This window comes from Amblyraja radiata, chromosome 28 (assembly GCF_010909765.2).
Source record: "Amblyraja radiata isolate CabotCenter1 chromosome 28, sAmbRad1.1.pri, whole genome shotgun sequence".
Classification (NCBI taxonomy): domain Eukaryota; kingdom Metazoa; phylum Chordata; class Chondrichthyes; order Rajiformes; family Rajidae; genus Amblyraja; species Amblyraja radiata.
In genome coordinates, this window is record NC_045983.1 from 12,909,456 (window position 1) to 12,934,948 (window position 25,493).

The 25,493-nt window shown below is 41.1% G+C and overlaps 1 protein-coding gene across 6 annotated transcripts in view; it reads right to left on the reverse strand.

Annotated features, from left to right (window-relative positions):
• Window positions 1-25,493, reverse strand: part of bcas3 (BCAS3 microtubule associated cell migration factor) — a 692,691-nt gene that overhangs the window by 401,785 nt on the left and 265,413 nt on the right. For all 6 annotated transcript variants that reach the window (XM_033045811.1, XM_033045815.1, XM_033045814.1 and 3 more), the window contains one exon: window positions 25,215-25,479. In XM_033045811.1, the coding sequence (XP_032901702.1) occupies window positions 25,215-25,479 (265 nt within the window). The remainder of the gene's footprint in view (window positions 1-25,214; window positions 25,480-25,493) is intronic.

Consider the following 25,493-nt stretch of genomic DNA (forward strand, 5'->3'; position numbering starts at 1 on the left):
ATTGGATGAACATAGACCGAGTTCCCCAAATTTGATAACAAGTTTGGAGGGGCTGGTGGTGTTGAACTACAACCAGTCAATGTAGTGTTCTGATTATCAAAGTGGACTTGTGCAGAGTGGAGAGCCAGCGAGATCGCATCTTCATGTTGAGCTATTTTGGCAGTAGGCAAACTGTAATTATTTTTGGTTCTTGGGTACCAGTATTATTGGTACAGGTGGAAACAAAAAAAGAAAGGTTGAAGATGTCCGCAAATATTCCAGACAGCTGGTCTATGCAGATTTTAAGAATGGGGCCAGGTACACCATCAGGATCGGATGCTTTCGTAGGGTTCACCCTCATGAAGGATCTTCTGACATCCCCCTTGGTGACTGAGATTACAGGGGCTACAGGAGGCTGAAACCCCATCAGTATTCACCTTTTCGTATTGTATTAAGTTCTTCCGGGAGTGATGTCTCACCATCGCTTGAACTGCCAATTGGTTTCACCTTACAGGAAGTGATGGGAAGCAAGCCTGCATTTTCTCACCTTCCAATTTAGACCTGTGTCTCCTCGTCTTTCTGATGGCTTTCTCGAAGTCATACCGGGACTTGCATTACCAAATCTTGATGATTGTTAATTTACATTTCCCTTTTTACAATTTTTGTTCCCTGCAGTCCTCTTGCCCAACTCCCAAAAGAAAAAAAAAGTTGTGTTGTTTATCCCACGTCAATTGATTATTATTAACCACATTATTCATGAATACCCTTCTCCATGTCACAATCCTGTGAGGAAGATAATTTTTTTTAAATTTTATAACCATATATGCTTTTTAAAAGGCATTGACAATTCCACCTGCAAATACAAACAAGAGAAATCCCAATAAAAGCCAGCAAATGGGGTTTATAGATTAATGAGATTAAAGCTGAAACAAGGCAAAGATTGTCAAAGATTATCAATTTAATAAACTACAGCAAAAACTTCAATGATCATTCCCTTTTGCTCTATTTCATAACCTTTTACATCTTGGTACCAATAAAGTCTCAGACAGCAATGAGGCAAAAAACAAAGATCAATAGATCAGCAATGACAACAACATGCGATCTGCTGCCAGCAGCATACTCCAGCTTTATTCATCCTGACATTAATATACTGTACCTTACATCCACGTAATGGACTAAAACCCAGCAGATAAACACATTTGCCTTGCTCAATTTTATTGAGAGTGGCTTGAATTCAAGCAGCATTCAATAGCTAATATGTCTTCATGTAAGGGTTTTGTTACTACAGAATTATTTCACAGTCTGCACACCAACAACCAAGAACATTATCCTTTGAGATGATGATACCTGAATGAAATCATTATACCCACCAGCCGCTCCAATTCTCTTCCTTCCTGTACATATAGGACTCAATTGTGCTGACTAAAGGATGATGGTTCCAAAGGGAACTGTTGGCTCTCGGCCACTCATACTCAGGAAGCAGGAGACTTCTATGCATGTGCAGTTTGACACAAAAGTCTGCAGCATCCTGAAGGTCAGATCTTGGCACATCTGCCTGTCCATTCTTCCTCTGGTTTAACACTGAGGAAAATCTGATTTCACTTCATTTCTGGCTCTCAGCCTTATTCCAAATCATGTGGTAAAAGGCAAATATTTTCAAAATATTTTTATTTTTAACTATTATAATGAACTGCTGACTCTCAGAGACATTTAAAAACGGTTTTAAAATATTCTACAGTATTTGACATCCAACAAGCAGTCCAGAGGCAGGTTGAGAGTAATTTCACCGCTGTGCCTCGTCGGGTACAGATAGTCAACTTGTTTGGCCCTTCTTGTCCTGGATAACTGCAGGCAGAGAGCAAGTCGAGGCTGATCAACACATGGATTTCATGGTGTACACAGCGAGTTCTGTATGTCTGGTGATTGCAAAATAGTCAGGAGCATGGACAGGGAATTTAACTCGGCTGTACAACTGCTGAGGACAATGCCAATCAGACACAAATGGAACAACACGATCTGACCCTTCATCGCACGATGTCTGTGCCAACCATGATGCCAACTTAAACTTATCCCACCTAAGTGCACTAGATCCATTTCCCTGTATTCCCTGCATGTTTATATACCTGTCCAAATGCCTCTTAAATGTCACTACCTCCTCTGCTTCCACACTTCCCGTCCTTCAGCAGTGCCTGTCAGGTATAGTTTTAGTGTTTTGTTTTTAGGAGGTCTAGACTTTTTTATGTGGGGGAGGGGGGGGGGGAAGGGGGAAACTTCTTTCTAGGGTCCCTACCTGGTCGGAGAGGCAGCTTTTCTCTGGGCTGCACCGTTGACCCGTCATCGCGGCCTACCAGCGGGCCTGGAGCGGCGTTTTCCTGTCGGGGACCGCCCAGAACCTCGGCTTCGGCGGCGGCACAGCGCTGGAGCGCTATCGCGGAGCGGAGCGGGCGATGCCCTGCCCGGGTCGCCGCGCTGGAGCTCCGGTGAGCTAAAGAACCGCCGAGAAAAAACATTGCGGAGCTGCGGGACTGTGGAGCGGCCAGCCGCGGCGCCGAACTTTACAACGGGAGCCTGGGATCCCGCGACGAGATCGCCAGTGGAAATGCTCCAATCGGCGCAGCCTTGTTGGCTTTAGAAGCCTCGGTCTCCGGCAAGGAGGCGGCCGTTCCAGGTGTCCCAAGCCACTGAGAGGACTCCCCCGACGCCGGAGCACCATCAACTGGCTAGAACGGCCTGGAACATCGGGCCTCCGTAGAGGCAACTGTGGAGGCCTCAATAGGCCCGACTATGGGTGAACTGGGGATGGGGACTGGACTTTGTGCCTTCCCTCATAATGGAAACCATTGTGGGGGGATGTTTTTATGTTAAAGATCTTTACTATTGTTATGTTTTAGCTGAAAGGACGCTGCACGGAGAGGACGCTGGCGCTGTTTGTCCGTCTGCTATTGCCTCTTGTGTTCTTGTTTGTGTTCTGCTTTTGTTTTGTTTTGTTTTGTTTTTGTTTTTTGTTTTTTGTTTTTTGTTTGACTTGCCTTGTAAAGCGACTTTGAGTCATTGAACAGTGCTATATAAATTCAATTTATTATTATTATTATTATAGTCACAGCTTCATACAGCATGGAAACCGACCTTTAGGCCCAACTTGTTCATGCCAATCAAGATGTCCCATCCAAACTAGTCCTATTTGCCCATGTTTGATCAATATCCCTTTCAACCTTTCTTTTCCATGTACTTGTCCAAATTAATTTTAATTATTGCTTAGAACACAGAATGCTGGAGTGACTCAGCAGGACGCAACATTTCTGGAGGAGATGGATTGGTGACGTTTCGGCTGGAATTTTTGTGGACATCTTCAACCTCTCATTTCTGAAGTTTGAGGTTCCAAACTGCTTTGAAAGGCTCCAATAATATTGGTGCCCAAAATGGGAACATGCCTCTATGATTACCAACTTGTGGCACTAACGTTCATAGTGGTGAAGTGTTTTGAGGTGCTGGTTATGGTGTATAACAGCTACAACCTTAGCAAACAACTGGACCCACTACAGTTTGCCTACCACCACAATAGGTCAACGGGGAATGCAATCTTGTTAGCCCTCACTCTGCACTGGACCACTTGGACAATAAGAACACATACATCAGGCTGGTGTTCATCGACTACTGTTAGGCAATCAATACCATTATCTCCTCCAAACCTGTTAGCAAGCTCAAGGAACTGGGCGTCTACACATCCCTATGCAACTATGCAAGTCCATCAACAGACCATAATTGGTAAAAATAGGCAACAACACTTCCTCCTCGATAACCATCAGCACAGGACTGTGTGCTCAGCCCCCTGTTCTACTCTCTACATACACATGACTATATAGCTAGACACAGTTCCAACTCCATCTTTAAACTTGCCAATGGCATCACCATTGTTGGACGAATTATGAGTAATGATGAGTACAGGTGGGAGATAGACTACACTATTGGAGATGGAATGGTGCCAGAACAACAACCTTGCTCTCAAGATCAGTAAGACCAAGGAGCTGATTGTTAACTTTGAAGAGGGAGGCTGAGGATCGAGGAGGAAGTGGTCTGACAGGTATACGGTAGAGCATATTGACTGGTTGCATCACAGCCTGTTTCGTAACAAAGGAGATTAGAAAAAAGTAGTGGACACGCCCGGTCCATCATGTGTACCGCCCTCCCACCATGGAAGGGATCTATAGGAGGTGCTACCTCAAAAACGCAGCCAATGTCACCAATGACCCACAGTACCATGGCCATGCCCTCATTTCACCCATGCCATTGTGAAGGTGGTATAGATGTCTGAAACCTCCAGGTTCCAGAAAAACTTCTTCCCAATAGCTATCATGCACTTGATTACTACAAACACCAACTAAACTTTGAACTACGAACTGTCTTGGTTGCACAAAGAATTTGGGGACTTTTTTTGCACTGGTATTTGGGCTTTTTAGTGTTTTTTTTGTTTATTATGTTATCTATCAGAACTCTTGTTTACAGACCTGTTATGCTGCTGCAAGAATGAATTTCATTGTTCCAATTTTGGTACATTTGACAAATAAATAGTATTTAGTCTTGACAGTCGTTTCCTTTTCCCCTGACTAGTCTGAAGAAGGGTTTCGAACCGAAACGTCACCCATTCCTTCTCTCCAGAGATGCTGCCTGTCCTGCTGAGTTACTCCAGCGTTTTATATCTATCTTTACTCTTGACAACTTCTATACTCAATACCTGAATAATGAAGGGCAATGTGCCAAAAACTTACATAGTATTAACCACTCTCTGAGTAAAAACATTGCCTCACACGCCTCCCTTAAACTTAACCCTCTCATCTTAATACTACGCCCTCCAGTATTTGACATTTCAACCATGGGTCAAACACTATCTCTCCTATCAATGCCTCTCACAAGGTTATAAACTCCTGTCAGGTCTCCCCGCAGCATCCAGAGCAATACTTCAGAGAAAACAGAAGGTAGACAAAAATGCTGGAGAAACTCAGCGGGTGAGGCAGCATCCATGGAGTGAAGGAAATAGGCAACATTTCGGAAGTCTGAAGAAGGGTTTCGACCCGAAACATTGCCTATTTCCTTCGCTCCATAGGTGCTGCCTCACCCACTGAGTTTCTCCAGCATTTTTGTCTACCTTCGATTTTCCAGCATCTGCAGTTCCTTCTTAAACACTTCAGATTGTCCAGGTTTGTCTGACTACTCCCTATAACTTATTGAATGAAATAAATGTTTTAGGCACTCAATACCACCTAGTCAGCGCTTTGAAAAGTTAATATACAGCCAGCTTCACTCTCCTGCTCTCCACCTCCCTCCCTATAACACTGCAAATTGTTTCCCTTCAAATATTTAGCCAAGAGCATTCAGACAGCAGTTATTGAATCTGCTTTCACAAGAACAAATCTGCCATGGAATGTTCAATTCCATGAATTCGCTGTTTTTTGGGTTTGAATTGTGAAAATCTACCTGGATCTAATCCGGCCAAAGTGTGATTCAACTCCAACACTCGAATGACATCCTTAATCTATTGCTCCTATCCTCATGCGATGCAGGCCAGCATACTATTTGATCCAAAGTCTCCTTTTAAAATAATGGGACAACCTCACTGACTTATTGGGATCTCCAATCTATATTATTGTTCAAAATGGACAAGGAACATCTGGAGAGGCAGTGAGCATCTCAATGGTGGGAATACATGGAGGCCAAATGCAACCTGCAGACAGAATACACAACATTCAGATACACAAACCACTCAGATACCTTGCCCCTGGCAGAGCCTGTGAAACCCATATAACCCAGAAACATTGTCCATTTTTTTTTCACAGATGCTGTATTTCTGATCTGTGGTCGAAGGTGCTCTTGTGTGGCCAGCCAGTGCCAAGGGGCTTTTGCCAGCCTCATGAATTGGAAGCAACAGCGATTGTTGTTAAGGTTTGATAGATTATGGTTTAGTTTACTAAATTAGTCATGGATTACTGATCCGGGCAAATGATTTTGAATGTCACCATAACTGGGGACATACATTTATGTCATTAAATAAATCCAAAACTGAATTAAAAATCTCTTGGTAACAGTAATGTTTAAACATTTGAACTGTTATATATGGTCCTCATGGAAAGGAAATTTGTCATCCAGGCCTATACGTGGCTTCATACTCACCAATCTGGTTGACTCTTAACTGTCTCTTCCATTCGGGAACAATTAGGGATGAACAATAAATGTTAGCATTGGCAGTGATGTCCACATTGCATGAACAAATAAAATAATTACTATCAGCCTAAAGTGTAATGAAGCCTCAACAAATAAATATGCGTATAAGGATATAAATACTTACATGCATATTTAATAACATGATTCAAATAATTCCACAAAACCAGCTGTTGAGGAAAGGCGTTTAAACAGCCTTACAACAGAAATAAATGAACTTTAGGAGGAAACATTTTTAACAGAACAAAGTCCAAATGCAAACTCGAGCTAAAATTGCCCATTTGTTATTCCAACAGAAGCAGGCAATAAAGGGGACTGTGTAGGAAGGAACTGAGTTACTCCAGCTCTTTGTGTCCCTATAAGTTATTCCAGCTCTTTGTGTCCCTATAAATTACTCCAGCACTTTGTGTCCCGATGAGTTACTCCAGCTCTTTGTGTCCCACTTAGTTACTCCAGCTTTTTGTGTCCCGATGAGATACTCCAGCTCTTTGTGTTCTGATGAGTTACTCCAGCTTTTTGTGTCTATTAAAGGGGACTGTTCTTGCTTAACTTGGCTTATGGTCTGTTCTCCTGCCTGAATTAGAAGGTTGAGAGTTCAAGTCCTCTAAGATAAAATCTACCTCTGTAATTGAACTTTTCTCTCACCTTTCTTCATATCAACCAATTTGGATTGGTGTTAATCGTGTGAAGACTAGAGGATATCTTACTTTGTTAAAGATGATATGTACTGGCACTCCCCAATTTACGTAATAGGCAGATTACATAAATTCACACTTACATAAACAATTCAATTGTTTGATGTGTAAATACTATTTTAAATAGCTGAATAAATTTAGTTTAGTAAAAAGCAAGGTGACCAAGCCCGTCCTGTCAGTGGCGGCGGCCTGAAGTAAGCGCTGTCGGCCAGGGGCTACAACGTGAGCCACGACAACAGCCACATCAACCGGATGGTGCAGCTGTTGGTGAAGGGCTCACCGGTGCAGACTGGCACCATTGCCGCCTAATTCTGAGGCCCAGCGACACAAAGTGTTGGAGTAACTTCAGACTGAGTCTGAAACGATGGCCTTTGAAACAGTACTTCAGACCGAGTCTAAAGAAGCGTCCAGAACCTAAACATCACCTTTTCATGTTCTCCAGAGATGCTGCCTGACCTGCGGAGTTACTCCATCACTTTGTGTCCTTTTGTGTATTAACCAGCATCTGCAATTCTTTATTGCGACCTAGTTTTAAGGCAATTCCTACTTCCATAAAATCTGACTTACGCAAATGTTTACAAAATGTAACTCTTACGTAAGTCGGAAAGTGTCTGTAATGAAAATATTGATGTTGCAAAACTAAGAGCAGATCTCTTTATTCAGATTCTGACTGACCTTGTGAGTATTTACTAAATTGTCCCCATCATCCAGTACTCTTGTTAAAATTCCAACAACACATAACCTCTACGATCTTCCCTCAGGGCTGTAATGTGTTGTTAACTAAAATAAAATGTTCAAATCTAAATATAGGTTCATACTTATGAAGGAGAAATAAAACTTCCAGGTGCCATTAGCAGCGCAATAATAAAGTACATAACCAAAAAAAATGTTGCAAGTCTTTAACCAATGACCTGTTGCAGAATATTTTAGATTGAGGCATTTTAAGGAGCACTGCCAAACGCATATGAAGTATTACCCATTGGAAACAGTTTGACTGCTCAATGTCTTGTTAATGGTGATAAACCAAGAACAGTAGTCATACAGCTATCGCACCTTCATTAACAGCGCATCAAATACCAACAGAACTAACAGGAGCAGTGAGGCCAACTGCAATTAATCTTGGTAGCTCTGGAGAAGCAAAGGGGAACAAAAGAAAGACAACCAAAATGCCTTGCTGCTGATCCAACTGTTGCCAGAAACTGTATGCTTATTCACATAAGATGATTATGTGATTGGGTTTATACGTAATGTTTTGCCATGATGCAAATTTAACATTCAGCATCCCAGCTCACACAGAAAGGATGGCCATACAGGCAAGGCAGTTGGTATCTGAGTCACAGAGAAGGGATAATCCAAATCATTAAAAAGAAAAAGTATAGAACTGTATGTTACAGAGCTGTAGTGCTGTTGGTATTTGATGCGCTGTTAATGACACAAAGTGCTGGAGTAACTCAGTAGTTCAAGCAGCATCCCTGGAGAACATGGATAGGTGATGTTTTGGGTCAAGATCCTTCTTCAAACTGATCTTCTTCATAAATAACCTTATATTTTCATTGAACCATTGAAACAGCGTTTATAAAAATTGCAAAAGAGTGGCACACTGTACAGCTATTTTTAAACCCAGGTTTAATCTGACTTTGGGTATTGTCGTTGTGGAGTTGAAAGGTTCTCCCCGTGACAGTGTAGGTTTCCATTGGATACCTGTTTCCTCCTGTACCAAAAGCATGCGCGAGTTAGTAGGTTAACTGGCCACTGTAAATTGCTGCGAGTGTATGGGTGAATGGTAGAATCTGGGTGGTGGACAGGGGGCAGAATTGATGAAAAAGTGGGCACAATTTAAAAAATGGGATTAATGTAAATTTAGTGTAAATGGGTGGTTGATGGTCAGGGCTGAGTCGATGGGCCAAAGGGCTAGATTTCATGCTATATGAGGGTGGGGGTCATGGGGTGCATTTCTTTAGGTGGAAAAACAGAAGTGTTGTCATGCATACACACAGACAACTCTAAACTCAAACTAAATTTACACAGGTTACATAAAAATTAGGAGATACAAGGAACTGCTGATGCTGGTTTCCAAAAGTGACACAAAGTGCTGGAGTAACTCAGCGGATCAGGCAGCATCTCTGATGAACATCTCTGCTGCCTGACCCACTGAGTTGCTCTAACACTGTGCATCTAATAAAAACTTGCATAAGTTAAGTAAAAATGAAGCAAAATTATATCATAAGCACCCAAACTTTCGTGGTTTAATCTGCCATTTAGAAGTCACATTAATCATAGTTTGAATAAATGCAGAGAAAGACTTAGCCAATAGTGTTCTTTGAAAGAGTTTCCCAATTAATCCTTCATTACTGCCATTTCTCCATAGTCCTCAAATGTTTGTCCTTCCAAATACTTAACCATTAACTTTCTGAAATAATTATTAAATCTGTTTCCACTGCCATTTTAGGCACTGTGTTTCAGATCACAAGATTCTATATATTTAAAATCATTCTGCAGGTTTCCTTCATTTTTCCTCTGCCTATTATCTTATATCTGTGTCCTAGCTTTGACCATTTGGTGACTGGAGACAGTAAATATATCTATTAAATTTCCGTTTAATATTCAAACGAGAACAATCCCAACTTTTTATGTATTTCTATTATATATTATATACTATTATATATATATGTTTAGAGTTAAATACACCTTTTAGTTTTTCTTGATATCAGTCTATGGTGACAGATGGAAGGATTCGCGATTTATAATTTGCCCATTAAACAGATGTCATTGCTGTAATAAAAGGAAAGTGTGGTCAAATTGAAAGCATTGGCTGGGCTTTGTGGGATAGATCATTAGGACCCGCTTACTCTCATTGGCCTATGGGCATAGCTTGAGCATTCATGCGTTGAACAGAAATGGCAATTAATAGGACAGGTTCCAAGAGAAATAACTAACTGCAGCAAATTTAAGCTTTTACAGAGCTTTACAGCACTTTCCCACTCATTATAAATTTCTGTGCCTTGTGAGAGTAAATTCTGTACATCCTACTCCCAATTTTATGAATTTCATCAGTCTCAAAAATGATACAACATTTTACAGTGGAATAGTAAACCATTTTTTCCCTGTTGGTTTCCTAAATCCAATCCTCTTGCCTTCCTCATATCCTTCTAAACTGATCATTTTTTAATATTACCCTATTGTTTTTCAAAAATCTTAACCCACATCCACCATTAAATCCCTCCTACTCATCCCATTACGCTACATGGTTAACATTTAGTGCACATTTCCTCGCCTTGTCTATTATCAACTACGCCTCAGTGGTTCCCACCTAAGTCCATTGTGAGCACCTGTAATGCTAAAGGGCCTGTCCCACTTACGTGTCCTTGGGACGCAAATTACGCGACCTCGTGGTCGCGTTGAGCCGAGACGGTCGAGTGAAGGTCGGGTGCGATTACATGCGTACGCACAGCCTTCTGGAGCGCGTGACGTCATTTGAAGATGGACACGAAGCTGGAGTAACTCAGCTGGACTAGCAGCATCTCTGGAGAGAAGGAATGGGTGACTTTTCGTGTCGAGGCCCTTCATCAGTCTGAAAAGAAGGGTCTTGACCCGAAACGTCACGCATTGCTTCTCTCCAGAGATGCTGCCGGTCCTGCTGAGTTACTCGTGCATTTTGTGTCTATCTTCAATTTGCTTAGCCCCGCTCTGGTAGTAAAAGTGGGGGCGGATCCGGACCGCAACGGCCGTGAGCCCCTGGCCGAGTTCGGCGATCGTTTGCCTGCTTCTGCTGCTGTTGAAGGTGAGACATTGCATCGCTCTAGGGATTTGGGCCTGTCCCACTCTGGCCGTCAGTTCCGCGACAGGCCGTTGGCGCGCAAAGAATTTGTTCACTGCATGAATTTCGGAGACCCGCGCGATGTCGGGACCAGCCCCGCACAACTCCATACTCCTCCACGCTTCTAAGTGGAACCGGCCTCGCTAGGCCATAAGGTGCCCGTACGCCACATTCCCAATATTACAGTCATGATTACCTTGGATGGATAGCCTGAGGTTTTGAAGGGTGTTTAAAAATGAATATCATTCCATGCCGATAGCTTTGCATTGCTTCTGGCTTCTCTGCAGTATTACTCCATTTGGTAACTATCTTCGCAAACTTGTAAAGTTCCTAACTGTTCCAGAAGATCCTCACACCCTGATCCACACTCTATATTTTTGACAATCCACCCCTCTAGCAGAGAACTATTCAAATAATTTTTTGTTTTAACGTGACCACTTTTGGGGATATGAGGATACAATTCAAAGATCAAAAGTTATATTTCTTTGGCAGAAATGCAAACTGAGGAAATTTTAAGTATAAATTCAGGTTTTATTTTCTCCCTTTCATTTAAACAATGACTTCCTCTCAATTCCACTCCATCGTTCCACCATCATCTTTTTAATCAACTTTCCATCATATTTCAGCTACAAATATGCCCAGAAGCATGGAAAGGCACATTTTTATATCCCATCTATCTATCTTCTATACATAAACTATAACTCTGATCTTGTTATCTTCCGGTTTGGCGGTCTTTCTATTTGCGCAAAAACGGTTTACGATAGCTACGATTTTTTTGCCAGTTCACTCACCGCTCTCCTATGCTGCGATTGCACCAAGTTTCGTTCCGATCGGTTGAATGTCGTAAAAGTCAGCGAGGTTTAAAAATCTTAAAAACCGCATGTGTGCAGATCGATCTCTTCTCCTGCCTTTCAGCGCCGTGCGGTTTAGCCTCTTCCTCTGTCACTCCCCAGGACGGTCCGCCGCTTCCTGCGCCATCGCGTCTTTACTGGAGCTGAGGTTAGCCGGCCGAGGTTTCCAACCGGACTTTCGGAGGGACCCGAAGTAGCCCAGCCCAGCCCCAAGCAGTCCAGCCCCGCCCCAAGCAGCCCAGCCCCGCCCCAAGCAGTCCAGCCCCGCCCCAAGCAGCCCAGCCCCGCCCCAAGCAGCCCAGCCCCGCCCCAAGCAGTCCAGCCCCGCCCCAAGCAGCCCAGCCCCGCCCCAAGCAGTCCAGCCCTACCCCAAGCAGTCCAGCCCTACCCCAAGCATCAGCTCAGCGTCGGAGACCCGACCCAGCCCAGAGTCAGAGACCCAGCCCAGAGTCGGAGACCCAGCCCAGAGTCAGAGACCCAGCACGGAGTCGGAGACCCAGCCCAGCCCGGAATCGGAGATGTCACCGATGTCGCCAAACGGAAAGCGGAGACCCTGATCCCGGCAGACGAGAACGACCAGTTCCCGCTGTGAGTCCCCATCGCAACGCCAATTGCAGCCACTACCCCTCTGGTCCCCCTTGCTGGCTCCTCCCCCTCCCTCGTGATGCTCCCCCTTCTCCCCCCACACAACCTCCCCCAGCCCACACACCCCTCCCCCCACAAGCACCTCCCACCCACACACACCGCCCCACCCACACACAAACCCACCCACCCACCCCCCCGCCCACACACACCCACCCACCCACACCCCTCCCCCCCTCCCCTCCCATGAAGAAGAGGGGAGGGAGTGCTCGGGGATGAGGGGAAATGAGCCGCGCCTGCGCAGTTAGGGGCTATGGGTGAGTGGTGGAATATCGCTTTGGGAAATGGGTTAAGTTGGGGGACCAGGCCTTCCGTGTGACTGGGATCCAACGGGTCCCACTTAGTCTAGTTTTTATATAAGAATGGATAGCTGTATTTCTATCTTAATTTATATTTCCAACATGGCACATCATAAAGTAACAAATCTTCAGTCTTTAAAATAAATGAACCAGGTGATATCATAAAGGTGACTGCAATTGATACAATTCTTTAAAATATTTTGCAAGTGTTACTTTTGAAACACCAATGATTAACATGAAGAATAGTGCCAGGTAAAATAAACCTTTAGAACAAACTAGAGCAATATTGATGGAATTGCAGCATTTTACAGTCAGGAACTCACAAGAGCCAGAAATGCTCCTGGTGTTGAAATAAAGCTGAGGAAGCCAGTATTTGAAGAACAACACAGAACCATAGTAAAACTGAAAACACATCGCCCCCAGCAGGTCAGCTTTCAAACAGTATAAGATATCAACTAAAATTACAAAAATCTGTCAAATACAACTTTTCCATCTAATCACAGAGGTAAACATTCATTTTGACCCAAAAACATATGCAAAAACAAAGATCAAATGACTAAGCTTTCAAGAACTTGGGAGGTCATGCAACAGTTGTATAAGACATTGGTGAGGCCACATTTAGAGTATTGTATTCAGTTTTGGTCATTATGTTATAAGGAAGATATTGTCAAACCGGAAAGGGTGCAATGATTTATGAGGTTGTTGCCAGGACTCGAGGGTCTGAGCAGGTTGAACAGGCTAGGACATCCTTGGAGCACAGAAGAATGAGGAGTGATCTTATAGAGGTGTACAAAATCACGAGAGGATGAAAATTATAAAAAGTTACCACTCAGGTTCATATTAAATCTTTCTCCCCACACCTTAAACCCATGGTTTCGATTCTCCTACACCGGACAAAAGACTCCATGCATTTACCTGATCTATTCCTCTCATGATCTTGTACACCTCTATAAGATCACCCCTCATCTTCCTGTGCATTTTAGTGCATCTGCAGACTTGCTAATCATGCCTTGGATGTTCTCATCCAAATCATTTATATAGATGACAAACAACAATTGGCCCACTACCAAACCCTGGGGCACACCACTGGTCTCAGGCCTCAGGTCCAAAAAGCAACCTTCCACTACCACCCTCAGCTTCCTTCCATGAAGCCAATTTTCAATCCAGCCAGCTATCTTTCCTTGGATCCCATGCAATCTAACCTTCCAGAGCAGTCTACCATGCAGAATCTTGTCAAATGCCTCGCTGAAACCCATATATACATCTACAGCTCTGCCCTCATCAACCTTTTTAGGCACACATCTTCAAAAATTGAGACACGATCTCCCACTTAAAAAACTATGCCGGCTATCTCGAATCAGCCCTTATCCATCTAAATGTATGTATATCTTATATACATGCATATATTTAATAGGAAACTAAGGGGTAACTTTATTACACAAAGGGTGGTAGGTATATGGAATGAGCTGCCGGAGGAGGTATTTGTGGCAGGTACTATCGTAACATTCAAGGGACATTTGGACAGGTACATGGATAGGTGGGACTAGAATAGTTGGGGCACATTGGGTGGTAGGGGCTGTTTCCACACTGTGTGACTATGACTTTAACTGTCAAGGATGTGGAATAAAGATGCAAGAAACTACAGATGCTGGAATCTTGAGTAAAACACAAAGTGCTTTAGGAATTCAACAAGTCAGGCAGTAATGTGGAGGGAATACAGGTGACGTTTTGGGTCAGGACCCTTCTACAGACATTGTAGGAGGAGGGAGAAAGCCTGGCAAGTGATATGTGAGGAACATGGAATAAGTCTTCTCACCCAGGACTGGCCTAATCTATCAATGTGAAATGTCACTGGGGACACTCACACTAGTGTAAATCAGCTGCCATTCCCAGAATAGGACGAGTGGCCTTCCCCATCAGCATATGATCCTGCAGTCTTGTGATGAGATTAATAATTAATAGCACCTCTTGCCAACTCTGAGTGACAATCATATTTGATGAGGAAAAGCATGGATGTGTCCAACAGGAAAGGGATTGATGTCTGCCAAAGGCCATCAAACCACCTGAATGGAAAGAAGGCCGATCTCAGATTCATAATATTACTGCCTTCCAATTATATTTTACTGGAGGTAATAAAAACGGATCATTTATACATACAAGATCATTACATCAATATTCCTACAAATAATGGTGCTGTAAAAACAGTGCCTCTTTTAAACAAGATAACAGAGAGTAGACAATGGTAATGCAGTAATGTAATTTATCTATATCTTCATATTTTGATAAGGGACCATACAATAAACTAATGAAGAAATTAATTGCGTGCAGAGTTAGAGAGCAAGTCGTTGGAGTTCTCCACGGATGCTGCTTGGCACACTGTGTAAGTTTAGTTTAGTTTAGACATACAGCGTGGAAACAGGCCCTTCGGCTCACCGTGCCCGCACCGACCTGCGATCCCCGTTTTACCGAAGCCAATTAGCCTACAGACCTGTACGTCTTCGGGAGTGTGGGAAGAAACTGGAGCACCCAGAGAAAACCCACGCAGGCACGGGGATAACTTACAAACTCCGTACAGACAGCACCCATAGTCAGGATCGAACCCGGGTCTCTGGTGCTGTAAGGCAGCAGCTCTACCGCTATGCCACCGTGCCGCCAGTCAAATACTCCACCGCTTTGTGTTTTTTTCCGTAAACGAGCATCTGCGGTTCCTTGTGTCTCCATTGGATAATGGTTTCACATTCATGTGGAAAACTGATTCACAGTGAATGCCTGCTGGGATCCTTGTCATAGTTATGAGCTGTGCTGTGAATAGATACTGTTTTGAAAGTGGTACAGAAGCATAGGGACCCGAGGTATGTGTGAAGGTTCAGAATGCGGTTAATAACGCATATCTAATTGTGGGCTTCATCAATTGATGCAGAGAGTACAAGAGAAAGTAATGATAAACCATTATATTACATTGGCCTGACCTCAACTGGAGTATTGTGTTCAATACTGGTTGCCATGTTATGGGAAGGTTGTGAAAACATTGGATAGGATCCAGAAAAGCTTTCTAGCATTGGTTCTTGGGATGCATGATGACAGTTACTCGGATAGATAGTTTATTATCTTTGGAGAAGAAAATGCTGGGGGGAGATTTCATAAAAGTATGTAAAATAATGTGAGCTGTGGAAAGAATGGATAGTGGGGAATTCGGAATGTCAAGATCACAAGTATAATGGAGGAGAGAATTAAGAGTGATACAAGCAACTTTTTTGTTTTAAACTATATATGTGGATGGAATCTAAAATTTGCTCCCAGCTACTGGGAGGCAGGTTCCATGGTGGCCTTCAAGAGACAATGGCATAAATATATGGTGGAGAAGAATTTGCAAGATAACAGAGGCTGGGCTGATGTGTGAAAAAGTTGCTGGCAGCGAGCAGACCTGTGGAGGATGGAACTAATGAACTCTTTCTGTGCTGTAACCATTTTACGATCTCTCCAGCTTGCTCCAGTTGAATATCTCCATTTGCAAAGAGATCCCTGGGAACCTATCATGTGTTCCAGTATGCTGCAAAAATATATTGAGTAAATCCTGCTAGCAATCTGGAAAGAACCATTACAATTTACTAATGGTTACCTCCACAATCACAGGCAATGCAGTTATTGCCCTGCTCTGTAGATGGAATTAGAGTGGAATCAATTGGCAGATGGGCACAATGTTTTTAGTGGAACAAACATCTGAAGCATTTGTCGTGGCTTAAATCCAGATAAGCACTGCTCAATATATATGTATTCATTCATTGTGCATTGAGTGCATATTCTACATTTATGATCAGTGACAATAGTGGAGGTGCTGCATCACAGCTCCACTAATTCCTATTCAATCCTCAACTCAGTTGGTGTCTGTGTAGAGCTTCCACATCTTGCTGTGACTAGGGCTTTCTACCAGGTGCTCTGGTTGCATCCCACATCTGAAAAGCCTGCAGCTGGTAGGCTACCTAGTTACTGTATGTTGCCCCTTGTGTGTAATTCAGTGACATAATCTAGGCAAGTGGAGTTGATGTAAACGACGTCAGAGTAAAATGGCTAGGGTAGGATTAGTGCAAACATGTGTGCTCGATGGTCAATGCAGATCATGTGTACTTGATGGTCAAAAAGTTGTGAACACTGCCCAGTCCATCACCGGCTCTGACCTCCCCACCATCAAAGTGATTTATCGGAGTCGCTGCCTCAAAAAGGCAACCAACAGCATCAGAGACCCACACCATCCTGGCCTCGCACTCATTTCACCACTGCCATTGGGAAGAAGGTACAGGAGCCTGAAAAGTGTAACGTCCAGGTTCAGGAACAGCTACTTCCCTCAGGCTATTAAATACTACAACCTCATATAAGCTCTGAACTACAATGGACTATTATTATTGCACTATTTGAGTTTGTGTGTGTGTGTGTGTGTGTGTGTGTGTGTGTGTGTGTGTGTGTGTGTGTGTGTGTGTGTGTGTGTGTGTGTGTGTGTATTGTGAGTATGTGTATATAAACACACTGAACTTTTCTTTTCTCTCTCTCGTTTAACATATCATACTATGTTTATATATTCTGTTGTGCTGCAGCAAGTAAGAATTTCATTGTTCTATCTGGGACATATGACAATAAAACACTCTTGACTCTTGGTCAATGCAAACACTGTGGGCATGCTTCTGTGTTGTATCTCTCTCCGAGTTCATGTCTCTAAGATGATGATTTTCTTTCTTGACTGTATGTCACACAAATGATATCTCTGAATGATGCTGGGATACTGATTAAATGTGACGTGTTCTCTGACAGGCCAAGAATCTCAACAAAAAACAGCACCATTGACAATGCAGCATTGACACAAAACTGCAGAGTTGAATCGCCTTAAATTATGTCCTTAAAACTTAGAATGTGATTTGATTCTGAGCGTTACAGCGTTGTGATAAGAGCGTGATTATCAAGATATAATGCAACCACTGTTCCTCTATCTGAAATTCTGACCAACATGGTTGGAAAACCACGCAAATCAGTTTCCAAAGTATCTCATCACAGAGTCTTAAGAATTAAACTGGACCTCTTTGGACTTGCATGATGAAAATTTCACAATCAAAAAGTACAGCACAACTAGAACATTACAATGGTTGACCTTGCACCTCCCTTATTACATCTCCATCAAAGCTACAAGCAATGGCATTTTTTCCAGCACCTGCTTTTGTTCCATTGTAAATCTGAAAGAGCTTTTGTATCTAATCCCTGGAGTCTGCACACAGCAGCGAGTGCCAACTCCAGACACTGCATCTCCTTACTTGACACTATGAGGTCAATTATATTTTCAGTTGATAACATTCGCATGTATTTGCTAACCCGACAGGAAGTAGATGCCATTTCAGTGTATTGTGCTTGTGTTCACAGTACAAGCAGGATCTAAGCCAGGGGTCAGCAATTGTGTGCCGATATCATAATTAGTGCACTTCGTCACCCGCCTATTGACTTACAAAAATACAACGGGGTGTGTTAACAGATAAAATACAAAGGAACCCAAACAAAGTTTGTGTTGGCTTGTTAGGCTCTGCAGGAAGCATCCCTTATCAGCTGTGAATTAAGAGTTTTCCTTAGTTCGTGTTTCTATAAGGAGCCACACGCGGCCGGGGGAGTAGACTACTGCAAAACCAGACTGAGCGTCCACTGTAAGATCCGAAACACACCCTGATAAAGATTTCAACGTTAGATATTTAAGCAAGACTGTTTTGCACAGGAAAAAGGGACAAACAAGCAGGAATTTAAATGTTTTTCAACAGGGGCCTTGAAACACAGCAAATGAAGTTCTTAAATTAGGTAACATTGAAAAAAATTCTGGATGATCTGATTTCCCACTGCCAGAACTATTCTTTGGGTTCACACACACACAAAGATAAACTGTCATGCTGGATGTTAAAAGCATGAAGCAAACAAGTGTGATCGCAAGGACTGACAACTAAGTCCCAATAAGTCTAAAGACTACAAAAATACTGAGATTGGAATAGAATAGTTGAGCAAGTAATTGCAATACAGATCACGAGGTAAATAACAACGAAGGCGGCTATTATAGCCAAATGAAAATCCATAGGTGCAATGTTCTTACAGAATGGAATTAAACAGTACATCCATTTAAGCAACAGATACATTTGACTACACTTACTGATCACTTGCATTAATCTTTAAATAATCAGCCTTTGTCAAACAGAAAGGATTTAAATTGGGGAATTAAAATTTGTCCCAATTTATAACATAAATGTTGACGTGCTATTCAGTGGGCAGATGAGTTGATCAGGTAACATGGGAACAATGTTGTCCAGTAACAACAATTTTAAAATTCTGATACTTATTTTCAAATCCCTCTCTAATGTATCATAAGGTAGACTTGGATACTGTTGGACTTCTGATAAGTTCTACTTACATTGTTCAAAACACGGGAGCTTTAAACAAGAGCATTTCTTATATTCTGACAACAGAAAGGAACACTGACTTCATACAGTGCATACATCTTATGTGATATCATCAATATGTTCCCTGACCACACTGCGTACTTACATTCCTAAATACAAATACATCGCTGCCTTACCTTTGCACAAAATATCGCTATATGGTTTTCACAAGTTTATGTAATCAGGTTCAGTCTGTTGATTGGCTTCCTTATTTAATTTGTCTTCCATAACTCTTTTCAACAGTGCATTTGTTTCTGGTACTGAGTAAACTCACAACCGCTTGAGTTGGCCCACTGTTATACTGTGACTCAGAGCTGAACAATAGCTGACTCTGGATTGATGTCTGAAATAGATCCATGATCATACATTATTTCATTGGCTTCAGATATGATCAATTGATCTGACAATTTTCCAACACAGATCAAGGAATCCTTTAGATTACAGATTTGAATTACTTCATTAAGATCCTATTGCCAAATCTCTGATTTTCTAACTCTATCTCTTTCAAGATCGAACTTTCTTTATTTCTCCTCTATATTGTTCCTCCTGCTACTTTTGCTGCCTTATTATCATCTGGCCTTCATGTTGACAACTCCGGTGTGTTTAACACGTAACTCATCCAAATCCACTTCCTGCGAATGTTTAACCACTTGTTAAGCTCATTTACAAAATCCTTTATCTGTTGATAATTCAAACTCAGTTATAGAATGTAAAACTTTATTTGGGTTCCTACCCAGGCTGGGCATCCTCGCAAAGTGCCTTCACAAACCTGATTTAGGATTACATCTTCAAAGTTCAATTTCATTGGTTGTTATTGGGAAATCTACAACCACAAATTTCAGTTTGACAGTTATGCTGACAATTGTGTGATTGTTAACTTCCATGACAAAGCATGTAAACATGACCGGCAGACATGCTGATTCGCAATCGTGTTGACTAATTTGTGCCTCTAATTGATGGTTGTCCAGTGCAGTTCACTCCAATGTGGGTAACTCAAGACACTGACCATTGGAATACACCACACATTGCATCAATCCTACTGAAGTTATATATACACTAAAGATAGACACAAAATGCTGGAATAACTCTGCGGGGCAGGCAGCATCTCTGGAGAGAAGGAATAGGTGATGCTCGAGTCTGAGGAAGGGTCTCGACCCGAAATGTCATCCATTCCTTCTGTCCAGAGATGTTGCCTGTCCCGCCAAGTTACTCCAGCATTTTGTGTCTATCTTCGGTTTAAACCAGCATCAGCAGTTCCTTCCTTCATATTTTGTCTGCTTTTAGATACTGCTGTGATTAAGTCTTAGGAGTGAGCTTGGTCCTAAGGTAGGGTATCTGAATTGCTTCCTAAGAGGGGATGTTGGAAAATGCTTGTCATACAAAATGGAACAGGCGATGTCAATCTGCATCCTCAATGGGTTTCTATCAATCAAGGCTATAACGTTATTGGAATCATCTGCAGCAGCAGAAATACTGTGCAGAGGCTTTTGTGACGACTTTTCTAAAACATTTTTCATTTATACTGATCTTGTATTTGATTGCTAATGTAGGAAAGGAAAGCTGCGGGTGCATCGGTGGGATGACAGTGGAGAGAGTCAACAGCTTCAAGTTCCTGTTCAAGTTCCCATTTTTGCAGCTTTCAATAATATGCAAAATTTATAGCTTTCTCCAATCTCAAAAACTGTGGTCTGAAGTATTAATTTGAACTGAAATTCCTCTGTATAAGACCTCCAGCAACTTTCTGGGGAGAAACTTAGTACATCCCATACTTGCAAACTTCAGTGCCAACTTTCATGGCCAAAACTGCTTTCCCTCATTGTAGCATTGATGTCCATGTGATTTCAGCACTATCTTCTGCCACAAGATTATTCTTGCCCACAAGAAATATCTATCGCCCTCTCCATCTTACTGGAGGCCCTTCAGCAACTGAACTCGGTTATTACCAGGACACTGGACCTTGAAGTGAGAAAATAAGAAATGCGTGATACTTTCAGAAACTTGAAGACTTGAAAGTCGCAAGATGGCACTGATTACGTGGCTTTGTGTGCTGTCACAGAAGAGGATTTACTAATATCCACTACAATAATTTTACTCTTTTACTTGTGCATGATTGTACTTACAGTATATATAGTATGATTTGACTGGATAGCACGTGAAACAAAGCTTTTCACTGCATCTTGATACATGACAATAATAAACTAAACTCCATGTACAATTAGTATGCTTCAAATAGCTCATCCATGAAGTAAGAACAGCTCTTCTAAAAGCACAACATTCCAAAGTCAGCATTGCGTTGTGTGTGAAAAATTATGTCTCACAACTTTGACTGAGCTTATTTGAGGGAGTGACCAGTAGATAGACAAAGACAGGATAACAGACATTGCCCACCCAGACCTTAGAAAGGCCGCATGTTCGGCTCATGTTTGCAATGTCCTCATGTTAGGCTTATATGAAAGTTTAGAACCACATAGGATTCAGGATGAGCTAGCAAATTAGATGCACATTTTTCATAGTGATCATTGGCAGCAGTGGTTATGCAGGATTAATTTCAGATTGAAAACCTTGACTGGTGAGCTACAGCAAGGGTCAGTGTTGGGTCCTTTGTTGCTTGTCTTATATTAATGATATGGAAGATAATGAAGATGGCATGATGAGTAAGATTGTAGATAACACAAAAAATAGCGGTCTTGTTGACAGTACTGGAGGTTGTTAAGATACAGATCAAATGGGAAGCAAGTGAATGGCAGATGAAACTTAACTTGGACAAGTCAGAAGTGATGCATTTTGAGAAGTTAAGTAGGGTAGGACATACACAGTGAGTAGCAGGGCCTTGGGAAATTTTATTGAACAGATAAACTTAAGGCTATAATTACATAGTTCCCAAAAAATGGGAACAGGTAAATTGCGTGGCGAGGAAGGCATTTGGCATTTTTGCCTTCAAATAAGTGAAGGTATTTCTCTTTAGCAAAGAGAGTGTTTGCACCGTATAAATAAGCACAAATGTGTAGGTTGGCCATTGGAAAATTGTCACAGCATGAAAGCAACATTTTAATAGCCGACTGTCACTGGACAAGTCAGCTCCACTAAAGATGTTATTCGCATGTCACCCTGCAGCAGGTGCCATAACTCTGAGAAAGCCTCTCTTGTAAAACAGAAACATTATAAACATATCTCAGAGTGGAAGAATCAAAAAATACAAGCCCTAAAATTTGGCAGCAGAAATCACCCCAGTGTCATCGTTTCAGCAATTGCTGACTCTATTAGATATTCTTTGTCTAAACCTTGAATGAATTCTCCATGTAGCATCTATATGCCCAACACTGATGGAAGTGATTCTTTGATGGGGTGATATGATGAAGAGTGGGAGAAAGTTCACATAATCTATTGGGATTAATGGCCTGTTTCTGCCCCTCAATTACGGCATAAATGATGAGACACAGTGCAAATAGTAGCAATAACCAAGAATTCTAGGCAAAGGTATTGTGTGGAGAACCTTTAAAATGATGTTCAAAACAAATTTGTATGGGACATAATGCACAAAGTCGATTGAAAATTAATTGTGCAAATAATCTCCCCTCCCAAATTAGGTAAATTTGCAGGATTTCTGATGATATGAATTTTATGCATGTACCATGGTGGCGTGGAAGGGGGATTTTACTTGAAGGGGTGAATTTGCAACCTAAAGAAATGTTCAAGTGAGTGAAGCTTAATCTTGCCAGTACCAAAGTCTGCTTCTGGCCCATGCTACCTGTCCAGGTTATTCCAGCATTTTGTGTCTATCTTCTTATAACAATGCAAATTGTGTTTAAATTGCATTTGTTCAAGTTTCTCTGTTCTCAAATTTATTCTTACGTAAGAAAAGCACAGCACGAGAAATTAGGGAATTTAATAAACTGCAACTGAGAGAGACTACAAAGAAAAAGACATTTAATATGCTCCTAAAATAGTTTGTCACCCTTGCTATTTGCCCTTATGATAGAACCGTTGGCCGAAAGGATTAGAAATCACCCGAATATTCACGGATATAACACTAAGGACTCAAAGAATAAAATTTCACTATATGCTGATGATATCCTTTTATATATTACTAATACACAAACGAGTATACCCACCTTATTAACACTAATTGAGGAATTCAGGTCTTTTTCAGGATATAGAATAAATTGGAATAAAAGCAAAATTATGTCTTTAAAACCACAGGATTCAAGACACTTACAAAATTCCCCTTCAAAATTGCAACAGAAAAATTCAAGTATCTGGGTATTCAAATTACGAGAAGACACAAATCATTATTTAGTGCCAATTTTATACCACTATTAAATAAACTGAATGATATGATTAAATTTTGGAAAACGCTTCCGCTCTCATTGATAGGTAGAATTAACGCTATAAAAATGACTTTCTTACCACAATTAATATATTTGTTTGAAACGATCCCAATATATATTCCAAAATATTTTTTCAAAAAACTAGATTCCACTATCACTAATTTTATATGGGATTACAGAACACATAGAATTCAACGAAAGCATTTGTGCAAATCTAAAGAAGTTGGGGGTTTATCATTACCTAACTTTATGTATTACTACTGGGCAGTGCATATTAAGAACATAATGTACTGGCTGGATAGTTCCACTCAGCAGTTGGAGTGGATAAGAATGGAGAAAGAGGAGTGCTATCCGCACGATATAGGAACGAGCCTGCTCTCACCGATAAAACTGAATAGTATAATATATAAGAAGAACCCAATTATTCACAATATAATAAGAATTTGGAAACAAATAAAAGTATCCTTGAAATTAAATAATTTATCAGTACTAACCCCACTATTGAACAACCCCGCATTCAAACCTTCTCTCATCGACAACACATATCAACAATGGGATAGACTGGGGATTAGGAAAGTAGGGGATATGTATGAATTGGGCAAACTGTTATCATTTCAACAATTAAAATTTAAATTTAAATTGAAGGATAGTCAATATTTTAAATATATACAGGTATGTGACTTTATGAAGAAATATACACATAGATTTCAAACTATATTTTTAGACCCTTTAGAAGAAGCAATGAATATTAAGGCTGATTCACAAAAATTAATATCATACTTTTATAATAATATATTATATAGAGAATCACCCTCAACAGAAGCACTAAGGGAAGATTGGGAACATGAGCAAATGATAAAGATCTCGAAGGATAGATGGGAAAAGTATTTGATGAATACACATAACTGTTCTATTAATGCAAGACATAATTTAATTCAATTCAAATTATTACATAGACTATATTATTCAAAAACGAGGTTGAATAAATTTTATCCAAACGTCTCTCCCAGATGCGATAAATGTTTGTTTCAAAACGCTAATATAACACATTCATTTGTAGGATGTACAAAGTTGAATACATTTTGGAGTGATATATTTGATATATTTACAAAGCTCTTCAAGTCAAGAATAGAACCCAAAATGGAATGGATTATATTTGGAATAACAGGAGAAGACACCAATTTAAATAAAGACCAAAATGTTTTTTTTAATTATGGGTTAATAATTGGAAAGAAATTGATAATTACATTTTGGAAAATACAACCATACCAACTGTTAAAATGTGGATTAGGAATATGATGGACATAGCACGCCTTGAAAAAATGAGACTCCGACTAATAGATAAATATGACCAATTCTTAAGGAGTTGGTCTCCTTTCATCGACTTTTTGAAATCATGTGATGCAGCGGTACCATAAGGATTGCTGATTTCAGTTCATGACGTGGATAGATTTACATCTCCGAATATAGATTTGAAAAATTCTCTTTTAAGGGGCCTTCTCTTCTATTTCTACTTTCCACTTTTTCTTTTTTCTTTTATTTTTTTTATTTTTTATATACACACTTCACGTTTTTCTACTCTCTACCATCTATTTTTCCACTTTTTCCCCTTTCTATTGTTTTCTTTTTCTTGTCTTGCTTACTTCCTTCTCATAACATAAAACTAGAGGTTGTACATAGAATGGACTACGGTATGACAGTATATACGGTATTAGGTGCCAATTTATTGTTTTGTACTGTATTAACTTCTAATAAAATAAACAAAAACAAAAAAACAAAAACAAAAAAAAATAGTTTGTCATTGCAAGTGGCTGGTAATGATAGATGTGATACCGAATTCCAAAAGAAGACCTGGAAATTATGTTGATTGGCAAAAAAAAAAATTGCAGCTTTAAAATAATCTCTTGATTAATGAAACAAAAAACAGATACTCACTGTGAAGCGGTGACCCAGAGGGACTGCTTGAAAGACCAGGCACTGGACTGCAGCGTCCACCTTGTTTGGTTGAAAGCTCTTGTTCAATGTCTTCCAGACCAGCGCTCTTCTGAAATCGACTCATGCGATTCACCACACGAGGAGACATATGTGTTCGCACAGAGGGCTGCCCACCATATGGATTTACCGGAAATACATGAGAGGTCCCCCTCAATGTGCTGATCACCACCCAACGGCAGTCCTGGCTAAAACAAATGTCTTGCACCTAGAATATAAATA